This window comes from Xenopus laevis, chromosome 5L (genome assembly GCF_017654675.1).
Source record: "Xenopus laevis strain J_2021 chromosome 5L, Xenopus_laevis_v10.1, whole genome shotgun sequence".
Lineage (NCBI taxonomy): Eukaryota > Metazoa > Chordata > Amphibia > Anura > Pipidae > Xenopus > Xenopus laevis.
The window spans coordinates 11,541,197-11,566,979 of record NC_054379.1 but is presented as its reverse complement, the minus strand read 5'-3'; the positions used below and the strand labels follow the sequence as shown (position 1 = coordinate 11,566,979).

General features: G+C 41.7%; 2 protein-coding genes across 2 annotated transcripts in view; both read right to left on the bottom strand.

Moving 5' to 3' along the window:
• Positions 1-503: 503 nt before the first annotated feature.
• The window catches only part of dtl.L (denticleless E3 ubiquitin protein ligase homolog L homeolog), a 44,958-nt gene continuing 19,678 nt past the window's right edge, over positions 504-25,783 (bottom strand). Inside the window, 5 exon segments of the mRNA NM_001092140.1 lie at positions 504-934; positions 1,650-2,461; positions 3,077-3,209; positions 4,628-4,717; positions 15,774-15,886. Of these exon segments, the coding sequence (NP_001085609.1) occupies positions 872-934; positions 1,650-2,461; positions 3,077-3,209; positions 4,628-4,717; positions 15,774-15,886 (1,211 nt within the window). The 3' untranslated portion in view covers positions 504-871.
• On the bottom strand, positions 18,287-23,055 carry LOC121393601. The gene is made up of 3 exons (XM_041562536.1): positions 22,704-23,055; positions 22,582-22,627; positions 18,287-21,876 (listed from the first exon to the last, which is right to left on the bottom strand). Exon 3 carries the CDS (start codon positions 21,698-21,700, stop codon positions 18,425-18,427), a length of 3,276 nt encoding a protein of 1,091 aa, XP_041418470.1. The 5' UTR covers positions 21,701-21,876; positions 22,582-22,627; positions 22,704-23,055; the 3' UTR covers positions 18,287-18,424.

The following is a 25,783-nucleotide window of genomic DNA, read 5'->3' as shown; positions in this document are numbered from 1 at the left end:
AAACTATAGTAGTACTTATCTCTTATCTACTGTGTATCCTGTGCTTGAATGGCTGCCCCCATGGCTACACAGCAGCTTGTTTATATAAACTATAGTAGTACTTATCTGTTATCTACTGTGTATCCTGTGCTTGAATGACTGCCCCCATGGCTACACAGCAGCTTGTTTATATAAACTATAGTAGTACTTATCTGTTATATACTGTGTATCCTGTGCTTGAATGGCTGCCCCCATGGCTACACAGCAGCTTGTTTATATAAACTATAGTAGTATTTATCTGTTATCTACTGTGTACCCTGTGCTTGAATGGCTGCTCCCATGGCTACACAGCAGCTTGTTTATATAAACTATAGTAGTCAGTTTTACCAGTGTAGCGCAACAAGATTTACTTAAGCAGCTTATTGTTAAAGCACAAAGGGGTAATAAAAGTAGGATAAAATGATGTGACCAAAAACACAACACAATCTAATCCACTCGCACAGAGGCATAAACAACAAAACAAATTACGTAATTATAATTTGTATTTTAAAAAATTTAATTTTTACAATATGAATCAACTATATATAGAGTATTAAAACACCAAAGATCTATTTACAGATTTTTTTTTGCCACCGTTCACCCAAAATAATAAAATATTGTAACAATAGTTCCATGCTGGGCAGATATCGGTATCGAAAAGATGTAAAAAAAACCCCAAAAAAAACCAAAAAACAGCAAAACAACAAAAAACAGTCCTGGAACGTTTAGTGAACAAACAGTACTTGATTGTAAAACAAATTTAGTAACCGGTGTCATGAAAAAGTGCCATGTTAAAAACATTTAAAAAAAAAAAACCCCAAGGTCACTGGAGCAAACAATGAAGCTCTCCTCCTTACTCAGACTTCTTGAAGAAGTAGGTGCAGATTTTTCTCATTGAGCCCGGTGTAGTTGGTACCTAATGAGGACAGAAAAAAAAGAAAACGTTAATGATTTGCAACAGGACATTATATTCAGTAAGCTGCAATTTATTAAAGGGCACCCGTTGGGCACCAAAGGTGTAGGCTAATAGAGCCTACACTCCCATTGGGGGGGACGACAGTATTTTTTTATTTTTTTTTTTAAATTGCCCCATACCAGGACACTCGCATCGGGAGCTACCTGTCGTACATAGCGCATAATGCACTTCTGACATCACACGCATGTGCATAACGAGCAAGTTTCGGCATTCACTCATTATGTGCATGCATCCTAACATGGCTGCTCGTACCAGGAGCTCCCTCCCGGTGCAGGTGGCCTAGCATTTGCAGGGTGACATCACTCCAACTTGCAGTACAGCAGTAAAGAGTGACTGAAGTTTATCAGAGCACAAGTCACATGACTGGAGCAGCTGGGAAACGGACAATATGTCTAGCCCCATGTTAGATTTCAAAATTAAATATATAAAAAAAAAAATCAGTTTGCCCTTTTGAAAAAAAGATTTCAGTGCAGAATTCTACCGGAGCAGCACTATTAACTGATGTGTTGTGGAAAAAAAAAATTTTTTTTTTTCCAATAACAGTATCCCTTTAAGAAACCAATCTATAAATTAAACCATAAGTTGACAAAGCTGATCAGCCCCTTGTGATAATTTGTGCAGCACCCAAATTATTATATTGTGGAGTGAAACTTACAGACACTGGCGAGTTGGGTGCATTCCTCGGTTGGTGTTTTTTAGAGGTGTTGTTTCTAGATGAAGGGCTGCTGCTAGATTTAAACTGAGGGGAAGAATTGTCAGATTTAAATTTGTGTCCTAAAGCAGAGAGCCAATTTTTCTCAGGGGAACGGTTTTCTTTGTCTACGAAGTCACTTTTCATCTCAGACAGAGGACTTAGCGTTGGTGGATTGTCTGTAGCATTCATATGGAGCGATGTTGATGGAGCTGGAGACCATTCTTGGTCAAATTCCTTACTCAAGTGTGAAAGCCTCAGACATTTATCATCTCTGCAGTCTCTCTCATTTAGAGAACACAAATCTAGTTTGGATTTCTTTAGTCTAGGCTCTAACTCCATCACACAGCAATTGTCGAGGCAGACATGTTCTACATCTTCACTGCTGGTCTCCAGGCGCCTCTTGGCCCTCTTTTCATATGGCAGTTGCACTCTTGCACTCGAAACGATTGGGTACTGCTCCACAGGGGTGAAGGCTTTGCGGGGAGAGGGTGTCTTTGAATCAGTCCCTTTGGATGACTTTGGAGTGCGGGTGACCCAGTCCTTAATTGAAATTTTTGAAGACGACATCTGTTTTGGAGATGCTCCTAAACCTCCATTATTAATCCTCTTTGGAGTCTGCAGCTTAGAGGTTGGCAATAAAGCAGATAGAGGAGTGCTAGAGGGCAATGGGAGGTCTCCGGTGTTACTTGGGGCACATGTGGCTGGTGTTGGGGAAGACATGAGTGAACTACTTGGTATCATTGAAGGTTTTCCAGGTGTACAAAGGATTGCGGCTGAAGAAAAAAAAAAAAAGGCTGCATTAATACAGGAGCTGGGAAGTAAATGTGGCTGATGACGGTGACTAATTCAGACCATTCTTTTCTGGCCACCAGTAGGAGCTCTACATTATTCAGGACAGTTAGCCTTTGTATAAGTGTAATCTCCTGATTAATATCTTCGTTTTTATTGCCCTATGGGAAGGGTATCCTATTCACCTTATGGCCCTATGTGAAGGGTATCCTATCCAAAGTATGGCCCCATGTTAAGGGTATCCGATCAAACGTATGTCCCTATGTTAAGGGTATCCTATACAGCCTACAGGCCACATGCAACAGTTGTCAAATAAAATACCTCATCAGAATATAGATTAAAATGAATAGAAATGGACTGAAGATCAGACCAAAACCACCACCTATATATTTTTATGTAAGGCCAATTTATATACAGCCTTGTAGTTAGCATCTAAACATGCTAAGACCATGTAAAAAAAAAAAATACCAAGAATCTGGAATATTGGTAAAGAACAGAGATGTCTGAGGAAGTCTGTTCTTATTACATTACCATCCAATAACAATTGGCTACTAGTAGCAGCACTGTATACATAGTCAGTCACATAATAAAAATCTTACCCATGGAAGAAGGTTCAAATTTCTTTTTGCAGGCCCAACCAACATAATCCGTTTTATCGGATTCGGAGGAGTCCTCGCTACTTCTCTTCAGTCTCCATATTCTCACTGTGTTGTCATCAGAGCATGTGGCAATCTGCGTGGGAGACAGCCAATATAGTTAGACCAGAAGCAAAGAAAGTGAACATGGGTAGTTTTGTAAGAATATTCACACAATATATATATATATATATATATATATATATATATATATATATATATATATATATATATATATATATATATTTTTTTTTTTTTTAATATCTCATGGCATCTGGCAGATTTTAGGATGGTGTTAATGCCCTAAATAAGACGTCGCACACAATATCTCTAGCGTCCCTCTAACTGATTGCTGGAAAAAAATTCAGTGTGGATCCAAGTGCGACTCTTCAGTCATTTAAAAACAAAGGAAAATCAAGAGTTTGTAAACAATCATTTAGGACAACAGCACACGTGGCAAATACGTCTTTACCCCCTTAGGCTATGGGCACATGGAGTTGTAGGCTCTTCTGCCTGTGTATTTTTGCAGGTGGAGAGAAGTGGATCCGCTCCGTTCCTCATCTCAATTGATGTGAATTAGATCCACTTGCATGCACTCACACACAGTGGAAGGGAATTCAGCCCAAATACGTGAAAGGAGGCATCTTCAGACCGACTACACTGTGTGACTACACAATCTACACAGATGAATGGAGCAGGGGCAGATTGGATCTAATTATCTCAGCCTGCAAAAAGACAGACAGAGCAGCAGAGCATACAGCTCAGTGTGCCCATAGTCTTACAAGTTTCCCAGCTCCAAGAGCTTGCAGCAAGACACTTGGAATTATTCCCCATTCGTAATCGAATGACCATTAAAGGAACAGTTCAGTGTAAAAATAAAAACTGGGTAAATAGTCTCTGCAAAATAAAAAATGTTTCAAGTATAGTTAGTTAGCCAAAAATGTAATGTATAAAGGCTGGAGTGACTGGATGTGGAACATAATAGCCAGAACTCTACTTCCTGCTTTTCAGCTCTCTAACTCTGAGTTAGTCAGCTACTTTAAGGGGGGGCCACATGGGACATAACTGTTCAGTGAGTTTGTAATTAATCCTCAGCATTCAGCTCAGATTCAAAAGCAACAGTTTTGACCCATTTGGCTCCTCCTCAAGTCACCGATTGGTTACTGCCTGGTAACAAATCAGTGGAAAGCAAGAGAGCTGAAAAGCAGGAAGTAGTGTTCTGGCTATTATGTTAGAAATCCAGTCACTCCAGCCTTTATACATTACATTTTGGCTAAGTAACTATATTACAAACATTTTTTATTTTGCACAGCCTATTTACCTAGTTTTTATTTTACACATTTTTTTATTTTACAATTCCTTTAAGTGCACCCACGGGTGCGGGTAATTCCTACACAATAATGGTAATGCCAATTGCAGGTGTTTTGTTGCAACACTTCTTAGCGGCAAATCAAGTGGGCAACAATTGTCATGTGCCATTTCCCTTAGGGATAAAAATGTTTAAGAAATACAAACCTTTGTAAAGTCTGACTGGCACCAAGCAACAGAGGTGACTTCTTGACAATGTCCTATTAGGTTAATAGGAGCAGCCAAGGGATCAGACACCTGAAACAAAAGAAAAAAAAAAAAAAAAAAATATATATATATATATATATATATATATATATATATATATATATATATATATATATATATATATATATATATATATATATATATATATATATATATATATATATATATATATATATATACACACACACACAAAAAAAAAACAAAACAAGACAAGACATTAAAGGAATTGTTCACCTTTAAATAATTTTTTATCATGATGCAGAGAGTGATATCCTGAGACAATTTGCAATTGGCTTTCATTTATTATATGTAGTCTGAGTTATTTAGCTTTTTATTTAGCAATCTGGTTGCTGGGTTCCAAACTACCCTAGCAACCATGCATTGATATGAATAAGAGACTGGAATATAAATAGGAGAGGGACTGAATAGAAAGACGAGTAATAAAAAGTAGCAATACTTTTGTAGCCATACAGAGCATTTGTTTTTAGATGGGGTCAGTGACAAATATTTTGAAAAACTAAAAGAAAAAATGAAGCCATTCTATAACATACTAAAATCTAACAAAGGTGAATTAACAAACATGCATACACAGACACGAAAATAATAATAAGACATACATAGTGGAAGTAGAACCAGCAGTCAGAATATCGTCACATATGCAACACAATCCTAGTGCGTCTCCTCATATTCCAACCAAGCTCCCCAAATGCCCATTTTTCAAGTGTTTTATTTTTAACTTTCTCTCTCCAGCACTTCAACAATCTACCCAGGTAAAGATAAACTGACAGACCCTGACAAAGTCAATAATATACAAATGTGAGCAGTGCATAACTGCGCCTGTCCAATTCTTTATCAAAGCTTTCCATAGGAAACAATCAAAATGTGCAATTTTCCCTGCAATTCTGCATGCAACGCTACCTATTTAAAAGGAACATGTTTACAGGTCCGTCACTTTCGATATGAAATGCAGGGAATGAAGAAGAAGCAGCCACTAGATCTGTTAGCCAAGAATACGCGTTAAGGAATATATCATTAATGCCATACCTTAAGGCTACTAAAAAAATTACAAATCAAAACAGATTAAAAGGATTGCTTTGACATCAACATGAGTTTATACCAGCTCATCAATTCATCAAGGGCTGTTTAATGGCATGGCTGTATTTTAGAGCTTTTTGGATAACTGCCAGTACAGGTATGGGATCAGTTATCCGGAAACCCGTTATCCAGTCCCGAATTACGGAAGGGCCATCTTCCATAGACATTTTATCCAAATAATTAAAAATGGTTTCCTTTTTCTTTGTAATAATAAAACAGTAGCTTGTACTTGATCCAAACTAAGATATAATTAATCCTTATTGGAAGCAAAACCAGACTACTGGGTTTATTTAATGATTAAAGTAGACTTAAAGGGGAACTATCGCGAAAAATTCTGTACCGTTTCTGAAAGAATCAGGTTTATATTCACTATTCCTCTCTCTGAATCGGTTTCTCTTCATGCAGCAGTTGGGTGTCAAATATTCATTGACAGATTCAATATATCTTATAGGGGGGGCTTCCTTTCCTAGCAGATGTATTAGAGCTCACTCAAATAACAGATTCCAGTACAAATAAAATCTAACAAAATAACTGCCCTTTGCACAAATCCTGCATGTAGAGAGACATGGTGTCTGGTGAGTTTAATAGAATGAGCTCTAATACATCTTCTAGGCAAAAGGAGCCCCCTATAAGATATATTGGATCATTCATCTGACACCCAACTCTTGAATGAAGAGAAACAGATGCTGAGAGTGGAATAGTGAAGATGAACGTGATTATTTGAGAAACGGTACAGAATATATAATTGCTTGTATTTACAAAGTTTCTTATTTCAGTGTGTTGAAGCTTATATTACATTTTCATTCTCGCTATAGTTCCCCTATAGGTACAAAGATCCAAATAACAGAAAGATCAGTTATCCGGAAAGTCCCAGGCTCCAATCATTCTGCCCAACAGGTCAGATACCTGTACTCAAAAGGGAAAAGATAGAATAAAAGAGAAGACGACTTTGTATTCCTCACAATGATACACTGTGCAGCTGCAAGTATTAAGAACTAACTGATCATTAGTGAACCGCAAAAGAACAGATGTCTGCATCACAAACAGGAAGCTTCATTGCGTATCACGAGTTGGGATCACAATGACAACCTGTAAGAATTCTAGAAGCAGATCGGAGGTAAGATCACATCTGCTGCATTAGACATTTAGAAGAAGGTACTTACTAAGGTTACAGACGAGAAGTTGCTCTTTAGCAAAAGCAGTTCTCACACACACAGACACACACACACACACACACGCAGACACACACACACACACACACACACACACGCAGACACACACACACACGCAGACACACACACACACACGCAGACACACACGCAGACACACGCAGACACACACACACGCAGACACACACACACGCAGACAGACACACACACACACACGCAGACACACACACTTTTGAAATGATCTTAACGTACAGATTATACATGGAGCCATATGTTTTAAGGTGGGGGTGGGTTGACTTTTTTTGCTCTTCGACAATGAATGAAGCCTGGGCCGTCAATAAGAGAATATCAAGTCAGCTGAAAATGGTTGTCTGAAGAAAAACCTTAAAGGAGAAATAAAGGTCTTTTTACTTGGGGGTGCCAAAAGTTAGGAACGCCCAAGTGATTGCATTTACTTACCTGAAACCCCGGGCCGGTGCTTCTACTAGGAGAAAACTGGCCCAGTCTTCATTTATTATCAAAGAGCAAAAAAAGTCAACACACTTCCCCCCCCCCCCCTTAAAACCTATGGCTCTGTGTATAATCTCTACGTGAATAAATTGTGATAATTTACAGACCTACTTTACAAGTAAAAATACCTTTCCTTCTCCTTTAAAGGGGAACAATCGTGAAAATTAAAAAAAATCACGGCAGTAATCACACGCGGCGATTCATTTTTTCAAAGTCGCCCGAAGTTGCCTCACAAGGAAACTTTGTAAAACAAATCGCCGCATGTGATAAGCGGCGGCCATTTTTCATTTTAGCCCGCGCAGAGTGAGGGAAGGCGTACAAGGTGATTAGTTGCCAGGGAACTAAATCTCCCCGAAACGCTCAGTGTGACCTTACCCTAATAAACAAAGACAACGCATTTCAAGACACCTGCAGGGGTAATTAATATTATTAAATCATGTCTTGGGTGATCAGGATTCACATGCTAAAAGCAGAGACACACGCTACTGTTTTGGGAGATTTTCTCTTGCAGGACTGCCTTCTCTGCCTTCTTTGGCTTTCCGAAGTCGCCAGAAGTTTCCTCATGAGGCAACTTCGGAAACTAAGCGTTCCGAGTGCCATCCCGCCGGCGATTTACAGTCTAGCAGTGATCCCCAACCAGTAGCTTGTGAGCAACATGTGGCTCTCCAACCCCTTGGATGTTGCTCCCAGTGGTCTCAAAGCAGGAGCTTATTTTTGAATTCCTGGCTTAGAGGCAAGTTTTGGTTGTATAAAAACCAGGTGCACTGCCAAACAGAGTCTCAATGTAGGTTGACAATCCACATGGGGCTACTAAATGGCCAATCACAGCCCTTATTTGGCACCCTGGGAAAATTTTTCATGCTAGTGTTGCTCCCCAACTCCTTTTACTTCTGAATGTTGCTCACGGGTTCAAAAGGTTGGGGATCCCTGACTCTAGCCGATGTGAAGGCAGTTCTGGGATATTAGTCTCCCGTTTTCGCCCAAATATCGAACCAAATCCTAATTTGCATATACAAATTAGGGGTGGGAAAGGAAAAAGTGGAATTTTTTTTTCTATTTCCTTGTTTTGTGTGGGAAAAGTCATGTGATTTCCCTTCCTGCCCCCAAATTTACATATGCAAACAAGGATTCGGTTCAGCCAGGCACAAGGATTCAGCTGAATCAGATTCCTGCTAAAAAAGGCTGCATCCTGGCCGACTCCCAAACCTAATCCTGGATTGGTGCATCCCTAATTATAATAGTTTGATGGACATTGAACAGAAGTTACAATGACAACACTATACAATAAGAGGATTTGTTTTCTTCACTGAGTGATATTCTGTACTATTCCCCTCCCCTTTAATGGGAACACTATTTAAGCACTCACAAGGGTACTTACGCTTGATAAAGGGCCCAGTGGGGTCTGAAACGTTGCCAATTACGTTTGTCTATTTTGAGCCAATAAATCACTATTTGATCACTTTGCAACTTCTCCAGTGCGGTAACAGCGTACGTAAAGAGAATATAAAGTCAGCGGATATTTGTCATAGATGAAACCCCTGATGAACAAAGAGAGCACACTCTCCTGCAGGGCTGATTAATGAGATAAAATCATGCCTTGGGTGATAAGGATTCACATGCTAAACTGGGGGTTTAATCTATTTTTATTTTAACTAAATCAGTATCACCATGCCTTAAATTCAGCAGACAGTATAAGGGCAAGGCCAGACATGGTGTTTTTACGTTGCGTTTTTAAAAAAGAAACGTCGGGCGTAAATACACCACTGAAACCACACACGACCGTCAACATTAGTTTTTCAGCATGTAGGTTTCTTTTCCCAACATGCACTTCTCATTGAGAATTTGGGCTCCATATTTAAAATATGCTGCATATTTACGCAAAGTGTGGTTTCAAACATGCAGATCCCATAGAGTCTATTGATATGGTATCTTCTTTACGTATTGGCGTTTCTGCTGAAAAACACCAATACTGGCGTCCTGTGGCGGATTTCGGTTTGCAAGCACCCTATGTAAATTGCCATAGTGCGTTTTCCATTAGTTTCAGTGGTAGTGCAGTTTATGCGTATTTACGCCTGGCGGAGCTTTTTTAAAAATGTAGCGTAAAAATGCCACGTCTGGCGTTACTTTTTATCAACTATCTTCAAAGCAAAAAATATGTGCGTGATACTGTTTCATAGCAGTTTTTTAAATACACTGGCGTAATCCTTTTTTTTATTGGCTAAACCATTTTGTCTCTATCAGTAAAGGAGATTTAAACCCTTTGATTTTAGCGATTCAGCTTAAATGCCGCTACCCAGGCTTCACATTGGTGTATATCTCATGAAGGAAAACAAATGCGGAGCACAAAAATAATAGAATATAAACAGAGATACTTAAGGCGGTTGCCTTTAAATGAACTGTTACTATGACGTAGAGAGCGATATTCTGAGAATTTGCAATTGGTGTTGATTTTTTTTTTTTTATTTAGTGGTTTTTAGCCCAGCAGCTGAAAGGTTGCTAGGATCATAATTACCCTAGCAACCATGTATTGCTTCGAATAAGAGACTGGAATATGTATAGGAGAAAGGTGAATATAAATAGGAGTAATAAAAAGCAGCATTAACAATACATTTGTAGAATTTGTTTTAAATGGATTCCATTTTGAAAGCTGGACAGAAAAGAAGGCAAATAATTAAAAAGCTATAGAAAAAAACGAAGACCGCCTGAAAATAAGTTTAGCCATTCTATAACATACTAAAGGGTAACTATTGTGAAAATGAAAATGTAATATAAGCTCTCATACTGAAATAAGAAACTACCTAAATACAAATCAGTTAAAAATCTGCATTGTTTCTGAAATAATCAAGTTTATCTTCACTATCCCACTTTCAGCATCTGTTTCTCTTCATTCTGTCTTCATGCAGCAGTTGGGTGTCAGATATTCATTGACAGTTAGATCCAATATATCTTATAGGGGGGCTCCTTTCCTAGCAGATGTATTAGACCTCACTCAAATAACCGATTCCAGTACAAACAAAATCTAACAAAATAACTGCCTTTTGCACAAATCCTGCATGTAGAGAGACATGATGTCTGGTGATTTTAATAGAGTGAGCTCTAATACATCTTTTAGGCAAAAGGAGCCCCCCTATAAGATATAGTGGATCGTTCATCGGACACCCAACTCTTGAATGAAGAGAAACAGATGCTGAGAGAGGGATAATGAAGATGAACTTGATTACGGTACAGAATATTTAATTGATTGTATTTAGAAAGTTTCTTATTTCAGTATGATGAAGCTTATATTAAATTTTTATTCTCGCGGTAGTTCTCCTTTAAAGGTATGAATATCCAAATTACAGAAAGATCTGTTATCCGGAAAGTCCCAGGCCCCAAGCATTCTGCATAATAGGTCCCCATACCTGTACTCAAAAGGGAAAAAATAGAATGGTATAAGAATAAAAGAAGACACCCAACTGCTGAATGAAGACAGAATGAAGAGAAACAGATGCTGAGAGAGGAATAGTGAAGATAAACTTGATTATTTCAGAAACATACATATAGACATATTTTTGAATTGATTCTATTTACAAAGTTTCTTACTTAAAGGAAAACTATACCCCCCAAACAATGTAGGTCTCTATTAAAAGATAATGAGTAAAACAGCTCATGTGTAAAACCCTGCTTCATGTAAAAGAACCATTATCATAATAATATACTTTAGTAGTATGTGCCATTGGGTAATCATAAATAGAAAATTGCCATTTTAAAAAATAAGGGCCGCCCCCTGAGATCATAAGATTCACTGTGCACACATACAAACCACCTGTTTGGTCACATGAGCCAATTAACAGACAGAGTTCTGCCTTTTGCTTCCTCACTTCTTCCTGTTACAGTTAGTGTTGTAGTATTTCTGGTCAGGTGATCTCTGAGGCAGCACAGATAGAGTCACGAAATGGTGGTTCAAGGCAAGAGATGTAAAAGGGCAATATTTATGTAAATATATATTCCAGTTTGGTAAGATTCTTTAATATGTCATTCAATTTGATATAAACTATCTGTTGCTTAAGTATTCATTTTGGGGGTATAGTTTTCCTTTAAGTATGAGGAAGTTTATATTAAATTTCCATTTTCATGAAAGTTCCTCTTTAAGGTGAACCATTCCTTAAATATTTTTTTCCATTTAAGGCCTAATGCCCTACATCTCCCCACATTATGTGTCAGGAGTCTCTCAGGGGTATAATGCAACCGCCAAGCCCACTACTACAACAAGTCAGAGGAATCTCTAAAAGGAGGAGTAATGATGCCTATTTCTAATTAAGAACTGCCTGGAGCACCAACACATGCCTGTGCTCTTTCAAGAATCTCTTTAAGAAACATGATGTCATAAAAAAACTATGTTGAGAATGCAGCTGATCAAAAAAAAAGAAGACAGACAAACGGACAAAAGAATAACCTATAATCTGCAGAGATCTATTTGCCCCTGTCTGACTTAGTCTCATCAGAATCTGTCATTGCAAAAACAGGTCCTAAATAAGATATTTAACTCTTTATGTTGATCCCCACTATGCATGGTAAAGAATCAAGGTTATTTACGAAAATCAGAATGTTAAAATCTTTTCACTAGAAAACTTGAAGTTTAAGAGGGAAAAAAAACCTTGAATTTTTAAGATTTATTATTAGACCTCTCAAGGTCCTGTATAAGTCAATGGGAGATGCACCTAACCCAATTTGAACTTTTCATGGTCTGCACTAGGTATAGCTCAAAAATCCAACATTTTTTTTTTGGGGTTTTCAGGTAAAATCACGAAAAAAGAGCATTTCGGGGGGAAAAAATCCGGAAAGATGTGAGCGATTTGGGTTTTCATTCGATTTTATCGAGTTTTTCCCGCAATTTTTATTACTAAATAAGCCAATATGGCGCATGGGAGTTTGGTTGTGGTTTTCTATATTAAAATATGAGATAAATGTGGATTTTAGTAAATAACTCCCATAATATAAGCATTTATAGTTGGCAAAAACAGCCCCTAAATTGTCCTAAAGTTGGGATTTTATTGGTGCTTCAAAAAAATAAATAAAAATGAAGCAAAGGTGTGAAACATGGAATTAGGATTGCTCTGTGGATAGCCCATATAAATGGAATACATATGATGAATCATGTTTCCTAACTAAATGATTTAAAATACTTTAAAAATAAAGGTGGCTATATTAAAGGGCACCTGTTGGGTAAAAATATTATCTCCAACCAAAGGTGCGGACTAATAGAGCCTGTACTCTGGTTGGGGAGAACAGCCGTTTTTTATAAAAAATAAAAATAACCTCCTGACAGCGCTACGCTACCCGCACTGGGAGGGAGCTCACGGTGCGAGCAGCCATGTTGTGTCATTTTTTTTTTTATTAACTTTGCAATAAAGTATTTGCCTAATGGATCACTTGAGAATGGGATATATTCCCGAAACATGTCGTAATTCAGCACCAATAAAGGGTGATTGCAGACAAAAGCACTGCCTATGCTCCAGTCTGTTTCAACTTTGTACATTTGGGAATTTTATTACACGGACGATGGTGTGTATACGAAACAGCAGGACAAATGAATCATTTCACTCTGAAAACAAGTTTCTTTTACATTACCCATCTGACTCCCTGTGTTCGTCTCGGAGGGGGCTGCCATAAGCATTAGAAACTTTAACGGACAGGCTGAGATGGGACAGTCAGGTTTAGGAACATATACTAACAATTACTTACAAAAACAAACCTCTCAGTATAACACAATCAACATGACCTATAGGTAACTTTTAATGTACATTCATATTTTAAAAAGTAGTTTTTTTAGTGCCAGTATCACTTTAAGTCAATCCAGGAGGTATATAGGCAAGAGAAGTTTGTGACTCCAGCCAGTCCTAGAGCTCTATAGACTCCACTTTAAGATAGATGCACTGCAGGGTGGATTGTTTTGGTCACCTGCTTGCTGCTTAAAGGAACAGTGACACCAAAAAAAAAAAAAAAAGTATTTTTAAGTAATTAAAATATAATGTACTGTTGCTATACAATGTTAAAAGTTGTGTTTTTCCTTTAGAAAAATAACTATAGTTTATGTAAACAGACTATAGTTTATGTAAACAGACTATTGTGTAGCCATGGGGGCAGCCATTCAAGCTAAAAAGGAAATAAGGCACAGGCTCTGTAACCTGTGCTTTGAGTAGTAGCCCCCATTGCTACACAGCAGCTTGTTTATATAAACTATAATAGTACTTATCAGTCATCAACTGTGTATCCTGTGCTTGAATGGCTGTCCCCATGGCTATACAGCAGCTTGATTATATAAACTATAGTAATACTTTTCTACTATAGTAATATCTTTTTTGGTGTTACTGTTCCTTTAAGATACACCTATAACACACAATGCCTTATGTATGAACATTTAAAAAAAAAAAAAAAAAAAAAAAAAAAACACACACCTTTGCATAGATCCCATAAAACCCAAAACACTAAAAAGGACCATAGCATATTTTCAGCTCCAAAATAAACTGTTAATATTCATGGTACTTCCCAGGTCAGCAAATAGCAATTATAGTACAGTCCGTTAGTGACATGTTTATCCTTAGATTTAATGAAGGCATGAAACAAGGAAGCGGATTCCCCTTTACTGCTTCTAATGAATTTTATGACTCACCGCTCTCTCTGTTTGATAGACATTTTAATCGTCAGATTGCAATTGATACAAAAGGCCAAGGGGAAGCATCATCTGCTAAACAGCTGAGAAAGGCTTCCAAGTCTCTGGTGCCAAGGTAAGCTACAGATTCCTCCGCACATGTGCTGTTGCACTCAGAGAAAGCAGAACATTTATAGCTGTTCTAAATAAGCACATTTCATGTCAAAGATAAGGGTGGTGATCAGCCTAGTGACACTTGGCAGCAAATCCCTCTTCTGTTCATTTGTAACCATGGCAAACAGAAGCCCTGGGAAAGCTTGAATCATCAGCCTTAAAGGAACAGTTCAGTGTAAAAATAAAAACTGGGTAAATAAATAGGCTGTGCAAAATAAAAATAAAAAATCCAATATAGTTAGTCAAAAATGTAATGTATAAAGGCTGGAGTGACTGGATGTGTAACATAATAGCCAGAACATTACTTCCTGCTTTTCAGCTCTCTAACTCTGAGTTAGTCAGTGACTATAAGGGGGGCCACATGGGAGTTTGCAATTCATCCTCAGCATTCAGCTCAGATTCAAAAGCAACAGTTATGACTTATGTGCCCCTCCCTCAAGACTCTGATTGGTTACTGCCTGGTAACCAAATCAGAGGAAACCAAGAGAGCTGCAAAGCAGGAGGTCATGTTCTGGCTATGATGTTAGACATCCAGTCACTCCAGTCTTTATACATTACATTTTTGACTAAATATCTATATTAGATACATTTTTTTTATTTTGCACAGCCTAGTTACCCAGTTTTTATTTTTATACTGAACAATTCCTTTAATGTTACGGTGTATTTATCTACAAATAATGCACTACAAATAGATACCTCTCCTTGATAAAATAATTCAGCGTGCTGAATTTGCAATACTTCTGGCTTCCCTGGCAGAGTTATTACCTTATAAATCTGGGGTGTCCTATCTGTGACAGGTTAAAAACTTAAAAGGGATTTCTGTCATGATTTTTATGATGTAGTTTTTATTTCTAAATGACACTGGTTGCAAATAATTCACTCTACAATATAAAATTTCATTCCTGAACCAGCAAGTGTATTTAGTTGTAATATTGGTGTGTAGGTGCATCTCAGGTCATTTTGCCTGGTCATGTGCTTTCAGAAAGAGCCAGCACTTTAGGATGGAACTGCTTTCAGACAGGCTGTTACTCCTACTCAATGTAACTGAACGTGTCTCAGTGGGACCTGGATTTTACTATTAAGTGCTGTTCTTAGATCTACCAGGAAGCTGTTATCTTGTGTTAGAGAGCTGCTATCTGGTTACCTTCACATTGTTCTGGTGTTAGGTTGCTGGAGGGGGGGGATGATATCACTCCAACTTGCAGTACAGTTACATGACTGGAGGGAGCTGGGAAACTGACAATATGTCTAGCCCCATTTCAAAATTAAATATAAAAAATCTGTTTGCTCATTTGAAAAATGGATTTCAGTGCAGAATTCTGCTGGAGCAGCACTATTAACTGATGTGTTTCGAAAAAAAAATGTTTTTCCCATGACAGTATCCCTTTAAATTTCGCGTTCAATTCTGGGGAACAGTTACTGGCATAGGTTTTTTACAGAAACACAATAGTAAGAACATGGTTATTGTAAAGCAACGGTTGCAATCTCTGTAGAACAATAGACATACCTGCCAGATGTAGGCACTATGATCACTGGAGCCGCTGAGGAGAAACTGCCCATCCGGGCTGACGCTGGCCTTAATGTAGAAAGTAGAATTCTGGTGACCACGGAATACGGAAACTGTTAAAAGAAATATCCTCTTAGAAAATAAAATAAAAAAGTGGGGTAATATAATCAGTCACGGTTTGCTACAGGTCTAGTAATTCGGTAGAAAAAATATTCAGACTAGTGAGCAGTAACTGCTACCTGCTGATTGGTCACTATACCTGGTGCCAAATTTGTACCTTACCTTACCATTTATAGCATCATTTATTTAAACAACTCCCAGTATTAAAGGGATTGCTCTACACTCTGCAGTTAGTGATCACTATTGTATATAAAATCTTTAAGCACAGAGAATTTGCAAAACGTCGAATGAGAGGTTTTTTTTATACCTCGAATTAACTCACAACATGATTGGTATCTTATTTAAGAAAAGACTCAAAAAAACTAGATTGTGAGTACGAGTTGCAAAACGTTGAACCTGAACTGATAGAGTTTTTGGCCAAAACCCTCCAAAAAACCCCCCCCAAAAAACGTAATAATGCTGCAGGCTATTAACATCTTCAAATGGTTGAAGGGACCTCTGCCATTAACTCCAATATGACCTCAACAGGTTTTAGATGGTGTATTTTCAGGTTCAAGCTAATTCCAGGGTTGAGGTATAATAAATCTCAATTTCAAGTTCAAGTTAAGTTCAAAAATTCAAGTTTTTTTTTTAAACCCAAAAAAATGAGTTTAGACCAAAAAAAAAAAAATCACCTTGAAAACTGGAATTTTTGTGGAAAACACAATTTGAACCTTAATAAATAACTCCATTAGTCTTTATCTTAACCTTTCCAAGACTAGGCTAAACAGCTAAGTTGGCAGTTTTTTGTTCTGTGTTTGGGCCAAAATGAAAGCCTGCCTAACTTAGTTAGGTCCATAAATATTCTGGACAAACAAATTTTTCTTGTTTTGGTTCTGTACATTACCACAATGAATTTTAAATGAAACTCAGATGCAGTTTCAGCTTTAATTCAGTGGGTTGAACAAAATGATTGCATAAAAAAATGTGAGTAACTAAAGCCTTTTTTTAAAACAATCAATTCATTTCATGGGTTCAAAAGTAGGGTTGCCACCTTTTCTGGAAAAAAGAGATTTTTGTACTTACCGTTAAATCTTTTTCTCTTGTCCTATATTGGGGGACACAGGCACCGTGGGGATGAAGATCCTGCAGCTGGAGATGGACACTATGTTGCAAAATAAGACTCCTCCTCCTGCTCTGGGCTTCATCCCCTGCCTCCTCCTACAATCCTCAGTTTCAACCGAAGAAGGAGCAAAGCAGCCCAAAACAGAAGAGAAATCAAAAAATAACACCCTCTGAACTAAGCATTAGAAAAAATGATAACCAACGTAATGTAAAAAACGTCACGGGAACCGTGAAACAAAAACAGTGTCAGAATAGGGAGGGAAAGCCTGTGTCCCCCAATATAGGACAAGAGAAAAAGATTTAACGGTAAGTACAAAAATCTCTCTTTCTCTTGCCTAATTGGGGGACACAGGCACCGTGGGGACGTCCCAAAGCTCCCAAAAGGGTGGGACACTGTATGGTAGGTGTCTAGCTAACTGCAGCACAGAGCACCTTCCTCCCAAAAGCAGCATCGGCGGAAGCATGCGTGTGGAGCCTGTAGAAGCGAGTGAAAGTATGAAGGGATGCCCAGGTGGCCGCTTTACAGATCTGATCCGCTGAAGCTTGGTGACGGAAAGCCCACGAAGTGCTGAGAGAGCGAGTGGAGTGAGCCCTAACCTTGATCGGAGGATCCTTGCCCTTGACAGCGTAAGCTCTGGAAATGACAGACCGGATCCACTTGGCCAAAGTCGTCTTGGCGGCCTTGGTGCCCCTCTTGGGGCCATCAGGGAGAATGAAGAGCGCATCAGTCCTACGAACATGCTCTGTGGCTTTCAGATAGAAGGAAACAGCTCGAACCACATCCAGAGTGTGGAGCTTGTGCTCAATCGGGCCTTTGGGATTGGGGCACAGTGAAGGGACAACAATGTCCTGGTTCAAGTGGAATGCAGATACCACCTTAGGCAAAAAGTCTGGAGTAGGTCGAAGCACCACTTTGTCCATGTGAAGAACTGTGAAAGGCGATTTGCAGGAAAGAGCCGCAAGCTCCGAAACTCTCCTAGCAGACGTGATCGCCAACAGGAACAACACCTTCTCGGTGAGTGTAGACAGAGGAAGCTGATCAAGTGGTTCGAAGGGTTCCTCTTGCAAGGCTGACAGCACCAAATTGAGGTCCCACGGGGGCACAGGGCAGCGATACGGAGGGATGATACGAGTAGCACCTTGTAGGAAAGTCTGGATCTTCGGGTTAAGGGCCAGCTTGCATTGCAGGAGAATAGACAAGGCCGAAACCTGCACCTTGAGTGAGCTAAGGGCTAGGCCCTTTGAAAGACCGTCCTGCAAAAAGGAGAGGACCTCCTTGACTCGCGCCCTTTGAGGATTAATGGCTCCGTGCTCACACCATGATATGAAGGTTCTCCAAACACGGTGGTAGATTCTTGCTGAGACAGGCTTCCGAGCTCGCAGCATGGTGGGAATCGCATCAGTGGGCGCTCCAGAAGCCCGCAGAATCAAGGCCTCAAGAGCCACGCCGTTAAAGCCCAGAGATGAGAATTCGGGTGGACAACCGGACCCTGAGTGAGGAGGTCTGGCCGTGGAGGAAGACGGAAGGGACTGTCCGCGGCCATGGCGATGAGATCTGCGAACCAGGCCCTGCGGGGCCAGAAGGGCGCCACCAAGATAGTCTGGGTTCCTTCTCTTTTGATCTTTTTGATCACCTTTGGTAGGAGTGCCAGAGGGGGGAAGATGTAAACTCTGGAGAAGCTCCACGGAATCACTAGGGCGTCCACCGCGTGAGCCAAGGGGTCGAGGCTCCTGGAGACGAAGGACGGAACCTGCCGGTTGGCCCTGGACGCCATGAGATCGATGTCTGGAAGGCCCCACCTCGCCACAATGAGTCGGAACACTTCGTGGTGGAGGCTCCATTCCCCGTGGTCTATTGTTTGTCTGCTCAGGTAGTCCGCCAACCAATTGTCCACCCCGGGTATGTGGACCGCCGAGATGGCGGGAACGTTGTTCTCTGCCCAAAGGAGGATCTCCCGAGCCTCCCTGAGAGCCGCAAGACTTCTTGTGCCTCCCTGATGATTTATGTAGGCTACGGCCGTCACGTTGTCGGACTGGATTCTTACAGGGTGACCCCGGAGTACTGTCTCCGTACGTTCCAGGGAGTAGCGGATCGCCCTGAGCTCCAGAAGGTTGATGGGCAGGCGCCGTTCCTCCGGAGTCCATAGACCCTGTACTGTGGTTTGGTCTATGACGCCACCCCACCCTCGAAGACTGGCATCCGTGGTGAGAATCTTCCAGTGATGAGGTGGAAAGGGTTTTCCCCCTGTCGTTCGAAGTGGGTGAAGCCACCAATGGAGAGAGAGGAGTACTCGACTGGGAATGGAGATCTTGCGATCGAGGTTGACCCGGTCCCTGCGCTGGTGCAGAAGGATGGTGTGTTGAAGTGGTCTGGTGTGGGACTGAGCATACGGGATGGCCGGGAAGGATGCCACCATCGTGCCCAAAGTCTGCATTGCTGATCGAAGGGGAACCTTGTTGGATCCCAGGAGGGATCTGATCCGAGTCTGGAGGGTGCGGACCTTGTCTTGCGGTAGAAAGGCTCTCCCCTGCCTGGAGTCCAGGATCAGGCCGAGGTATTGTATTGATTGAGACGGGTGGAGGTTCGACTTGTTGAAGTTGATCGTCCAGCCCAGAGATGTCAGGGTCTGGAGAACTTGAGATGTGTGCAGATGAGCCAGAGGGGCGGTCTGACCTTTGACGAGTAGATCGTCTAAATAGGGAATGACAGGGATGCCTTTGAGTCGGAGTTCCTCCAATGCTGCCGCCATGACTTTGGTGAAGGTGCGTGGAGCTGACGAGAGGCCGAAGGGCAGAGCCACGAATTGCCAATGATTCCCGTCCACGAAGAATCTGAGGAAGCCGTGATGAGCGGGGTGAATAGGTATATGGAGATATGCGTCCTTGATGTCGATGACTGTCATGAACTCGTTCTCCTCCATGGAGGCAAGGACTGATGGTATTGACTCCATTTTGAAATGGCACCGTTTGACGAAGGGGTTGAGGTCCTTCAGGTCTAGGATGGGTCTGAGGGAGCCGTCCTTTTTGGGGACCATGAAGAGGTTGGAATAGTAGCCCCTTCCCTTGGAGTGTGGTGGGACAGGTTGAATGGTGCCCTCCTTGGCCAGGTCTTGTATGACGGAAAGGAATTTGGTTCTGTCGGGAGCCTTGGCCGGCAGTCTGGACACGAAAAATCGGTGAGGGGGCGTGTGAGAAAAGTCTATAAGAAGTCCTTGGGAAATGACCCGAAGGACCCACTGATCCCGAATCTTGTTGTGCCAAACCTCTCGAAAGGATTTGAGTCGGCCTCCTAAGGGTATCCCTTCGGGAGGGGGCACACCTTCATGCGGTGTGGGGTTTGTCTTGTGAGGGCTTGGAGGTAGGCTTGGAAGAGGACCAGGGCTGTCTTTGTTTGCCCTGAAATCGGGAGCGAAAGTTGGAGTTGGACTTATCGGATTGCGTCTTCGACCTTTGTCCTTGCCTGAAGGGACGAAAAAAGGGTCTCCTCTTGAAGGGGGGTCTCTTGGGTCTAGTTTGTGGGAGGAGCGTGCTCTTCCCCCAGTCGCCTGAGAAATGATCTTATCCAGTTCGGCCCCGAAGAGGAGTTTACCCTGAAAGGGGATGCTGACAAGGGAGCGTTTGGAGGTTAGGTCAGCGGACCAGGACTTCAGCCACAAATATCTACGAGCGGCTACGGAGTGGGCTGAGGCTTGAGCCACCAACCTTGCTGCATCGAGTGCTGCGTCTCCGATGTAGGTAGTAGCATCAGCTATTTGTGAAAGGATGTTGTCAGTAGTAGGATCTTCGGATCCTATGAGTTGTGCCGCCTGTTCCACCCAGACTTCCATGGCCTTAGCCACCCAGGCGATAGCAAAGATGGGCCGGAAGGCCGAGCCGGAGGCGGTGAAGGAGGACTTGCAGAATCCCTCCAGACGCTTGTCTATGGGATCTTTGAAAGCGGCCGCATCGGCGACAGGAATGGTGGTATTTCTGGATAATCTGGAAACCGGAGGATCGACTGCAGGAGGGGAGGACCAGAGATCAATGCACTCCTTAGGAAAAGGGTATGTCTGTGTGAACCGTTTGGAGAGTTGCACTCTGTGATCAGGGTTTTTCCATTGGGACTTGATGATGTCATCGAGCTGTTCGTATGCAGGGAATATGCATGAACTTTTCTTGTGTCGCTTAAAGATGTTCTTTGCTGGCTCGATCGAGGGAGAGTCATCCTCTATGTTGAGCGTGTTCAGGACAGCTTGGATAAGTCCTTCCACTTCCCCTTGAGTTCTGGGAGTGTCTATGTCGGGATCAGGGAGGTCCGGATCGGAGTCCTCGGCTGATAGGACCTGGCCTTCCTCATCAGAAGGGGAAGGGTGATCCCCAGGGGAGTCCGGAGGAGAAGGGGGGGGGCGTTTGTTCTTCCCCAGGCGGAGTTGAGAATGAGAAGGTTGAGATAAGTGTTCCAGAACCTTGTCTAGGGTCTCGGGTATGCGGGCCAAATGTTGAATGCCTGCGAGTGAGAGGGAAATAGCCCTAAGTAAATCTGGATCCGAAGTACTAGCCTGAGGTAGGGGTGGTAAATCGGAGTTTCTGCAGGCCCCACACAATGAGTCAGCCGAGGCTGAAGGAAATTTAGTTTTACAATTTGAGCAGGCTAAAAAAGAGACCTGAGGGTGAGTTTGAGCTGAGGACTTGGAGGTCCTGGGCTCATCTGCCTTGTTAGCCATATTGCTCCTTCGTGGGAAACTGGCAGGAGTAATAGGAAAAAATTTCCCCGTCAATTACTTAAACACCCTTTGTTTTTTTTTTTTTGTTTTTTTTTTTTTTTTTTGAGGCAGGGGAATCGCCCTCCGTTAGATGAAGCAGAGGTATGGCTGTGGGATAGTCTCCAGGCAAGAAAGGTCTGTGGAGAAAACAGCAGAAGTAAGATGGGAGCCCTGTGGGTCCATTTACCCTGTAAATAGCAGCCATAGTAATCAGCCCAATCCAGCACAAACACAAGCCATATGCAGAGGCATAAGAGTCTATGTACTAATAAATGGAGTGTAAACACTATTTAGATAGCATAATATATATATATATATATATATATATATAGATATATATAAATAGACATGTATATAAAAATATCCAGGTAAAGGTGGTATGAAGAGGAGTTACAGACCCGTTCATAAGCAAAAGAATATGCACATTCCCCCAACACGTGAAGGGAGGGTAGGCAGAGGCGCATGAGGAGGGAGCGCGATAGCGTACGGAGAGGGGCTGAGAGAGAGAGACGAATATATGTGTCATATCTGCGTAGTCGCAGAACGATTATACCTGAGCAGAGGAGATCCGGAGTAGAATGCGCGCCTTCCACTCAGGAACCGCTAGCATCCGTGTGCGCCTGGCGGGAGAGTGACCGGAAGAGAAGGGGAGGGAGGAAGGGGGATGGAACGCAAGTGCGTTCCACTGGGGAAAAAAGGCGCGCATTCCTAAAACAGAGGATAGGAAAGGGAGAGGATGGTGGAACGCATGGCGGTAGAATGAGGGAAAAGAAAGCGGAGTAAAAGAAAGAGCCGCAGATAGAGAGGGTGACTAGGGAGTAAGATAAGAATAAGGTACTCACCAACAGAAAGACAGCCAGCTGAGTTGGGCCCTGTGGATGACTTCCCCTGTGGATAAGAGACACACATATAAATATATATATGCACAGGTGTGAAATATATATGTATATGTGAGCTATTATACCGTTATACACCCAGGTGGATGTAAACCGCTGATGCAGACCTCCGTAGAGCGGGAAAGCAGCGTAGGGGATGAGGAGCCAGCCTGCAGACCTCCGGAGAGCGGGAAGGCTAAAGGGCAATGAAGATCAGCTGGAGGGGCGCTTGAATAAATCAGTGGCCCCTGGGTGTGGCGTGATCTTAGACCTGAGGCCCTGATCAGTGCTCCAGCCACTAGACTTGAAAAAAGTGTGTCGTCTCCTTCTGAGGACACTAAAAGAAACTGAGGATTGTAGGAGGAGGCAGGGGATGAAGCCCAGAGCAGGAGGAGGAGTCTTATTTTGCAACATAGTGTCCATCTCCAGCTGCAGGATCTTCATCCCCACGGTGCCTGTGTCCCCCAATTAGGCAAGAGAAATACCGGCCTTAGTCCACCCAAAGCCCCACCCAACAATCCCGCCCAAAGCCACACCCCCTGTGCCTAGCAAATTCAGTTTTTTTTTCTGTAGGTGCCAAAAGCGTTCTACCTTTTTATTTGCAGGCTGTTCCACACAGTACTGTTCTTCTGTGTATTGTGTTTGTTATTGTGTCCGCAGTCCAACTAAGCCAGCAGCCACACACAACACACTCGGCTCCCCCTGCAGGCTGCAGTCTGCACAGCTGCACTCGCGTCTAAGCTTTAGTCACGCTGACGCCACAAACACAATCAAATCGTCATCATCACACGAGACAAGACGAGCTGAGGAATTTGGAGAAGTAATTCTATTGATTATCGGGTGGTCCCTCACTCCAGAGGTATCAGGGTTCTATCCAACAGAGTCAGTGGCACTGTCCAAGCCACAAAATATCCAAGGTAAAAGTTAAGTTCACTCTGGAGAACCAAATTCGATTCAGTGTATTTTATTTAAACACAACATGTTTCGGACAGACATGTAGCACCTGATGAAGGACATTTCTGTCCGAAACATGTGTTTAAATAAAATACACTGAATCGAATTTGGTTCTCCAGAGTGAACTTTACTTTTGCCTTGGAATTTGGAGAAGGGAGGGAAAAGGGAACAGCGAAGCTGCTGAAGTGGCTTTTCCTCCCCGCAAAAAATTACTGGCCATGTAATTGCCGGCATTATCTTAATACCGGCCTCAATACCTGTTTTACCGGCCAGGCCGGTAAAATACCGGCCGGGTGGCAACCCTATTCAAAAGTAATTGGACAATTGACTCAAAGGCTATTTTGTGGGCAATTCCTTTGTTGTGTCATTATCAATGAAGCAGATAAAAGCCCTGGAGTTGATTTGAGGGGGGGGGTGCTTGTATGTGGAAGATTCAGACAACATGCGGTGAAAGGAGCTCTCCATGCAGGTGAAACAAGCCATCCTTAAGCTGCAAAAACAGAAAAATCCCATCCGAAAAATTGCTACTCTATCAGGAGTGGCAAAATCTACAGTTTGGTACATCCTGAGAAAGAAAGAAATCACTGGTGAACTCAGCAAGGCAAAAAGACCTGGACGTCCACGGAAGACAACAGTGGTGGATGATCTCAGAATCATTTCCATGGTGAAGAGAAAGCCCTTCACAACAGCCAAACAAGTGAACAACACTCTCCAGGAGGTAGGCGTATCAATATCCAAGTCTACCATAAAGAAAAAACTGCATGAAAGTAAATACAGAGGGTGCACTGCAAGGTGCAAGTCACTCATAAGCATCAAGAATAGAAAGGCTATATTGGACTTTGCTAAAAGAAAACATCTATAAAAGCCAGCACAGTTCTGGAAAATCATTCTTTGGACAAATGAAACCAAAATCAACCTCTACCAGAATGATGGCAAGAAAAAAGTATGGAGAAGGTGTGGAACAGCTCATGATCCAAAGCATAGCACATGATGTATAAAACATTTGGGGGGCAGTGTGATGGCTTGGGCGTGCATGGCTGCCAGTGGCACTGGGACACTAGTGTTTATCCATCATGTGACACAGGACAGAAGCACAAGAATGAATTGTGAGCTGTTCAGAGACAGTCTGCTCAAATCCAGCTAAATGCAGTCACATTGATTGGAGGGGTTTCATAATCACCCAAAACATACAGCCAAAGCAACCCAGGAGTTTATTAAAGCAAAAAAGTGGAATATTCTTGAATGGCCAAGTGAGTCACCTGATCTGAACCCAATTGAGCTGCATTTCACTTGGGACAGAAAGGCCACAAACAAACAACAACTGAAAGCCGCTGCAGTAAAGGCCTGGCAGAGCATTAAACAGGAGGAAACCCAGAATCTGATGTCCATGAGTTCAAGACTTCAGACTGTCAATACCAACAAAGGGTTTTCAACCAAGTATTATAAATAAACAGTTTATTTTCAGTTTTTTAATTTGTCCAATTGCTTTTGAGCCCCTGAATTGAAGTGATTGTGTTAAAAAAAAGGCTTTAGTTCCTCACATTTTTATGCAGTCTTTTTGTTCAACCCACTGAATTAAAGTCTGCAGTTCAACTGCATCCGAGTTGTTTCATTTAAAATTCATTGTGGTAATGTACAGAACCAAAATTAGAAAAAAAAAAAAGTTGTCTGGCCAAATAGTGTATAAAAGTGTATATCAGGGCATAAAACTGGCAACAAGTTGACACAGACAGGATCAGGTGGTCGATGCAGTCCTCTCCTGGTGGCTGTAACATGGGCCAATATTATGACCCAATTGATAGTGAGGGGGCAGGGCCTTATAAGTGCATGTTGGCAAGCCCCTTCTGTAATTATGGGATGAGCCAATGAGACGGTATTGCATCCCAGCACTGCTGCTGGATTTTGCCTAGTGTCCAGTCCTGCACGCGAGAACTTAAAGGGATACTGTCATGGGAAAAAACATTTTTTTCAAAATGAATCAGTTAATAGTGCTGCCCCAGCAGAATTCTGCACTGAAATCCATTTCTCAAAAGAGCAAAGTGATTTTTTTATATTCAATTTTGAAATCTGACATGGGGCTAGACATATTCTCAATTTCCTTGCTGCCCCAAGTCATATGACTTGTGCTCTGATAAACTTCAATCACTCTTTACTGCAAGTTAGACTGATATCACCCCCCTCCCTTTTTTCCCCCCCAGCAGCCAAACAAAAGAAC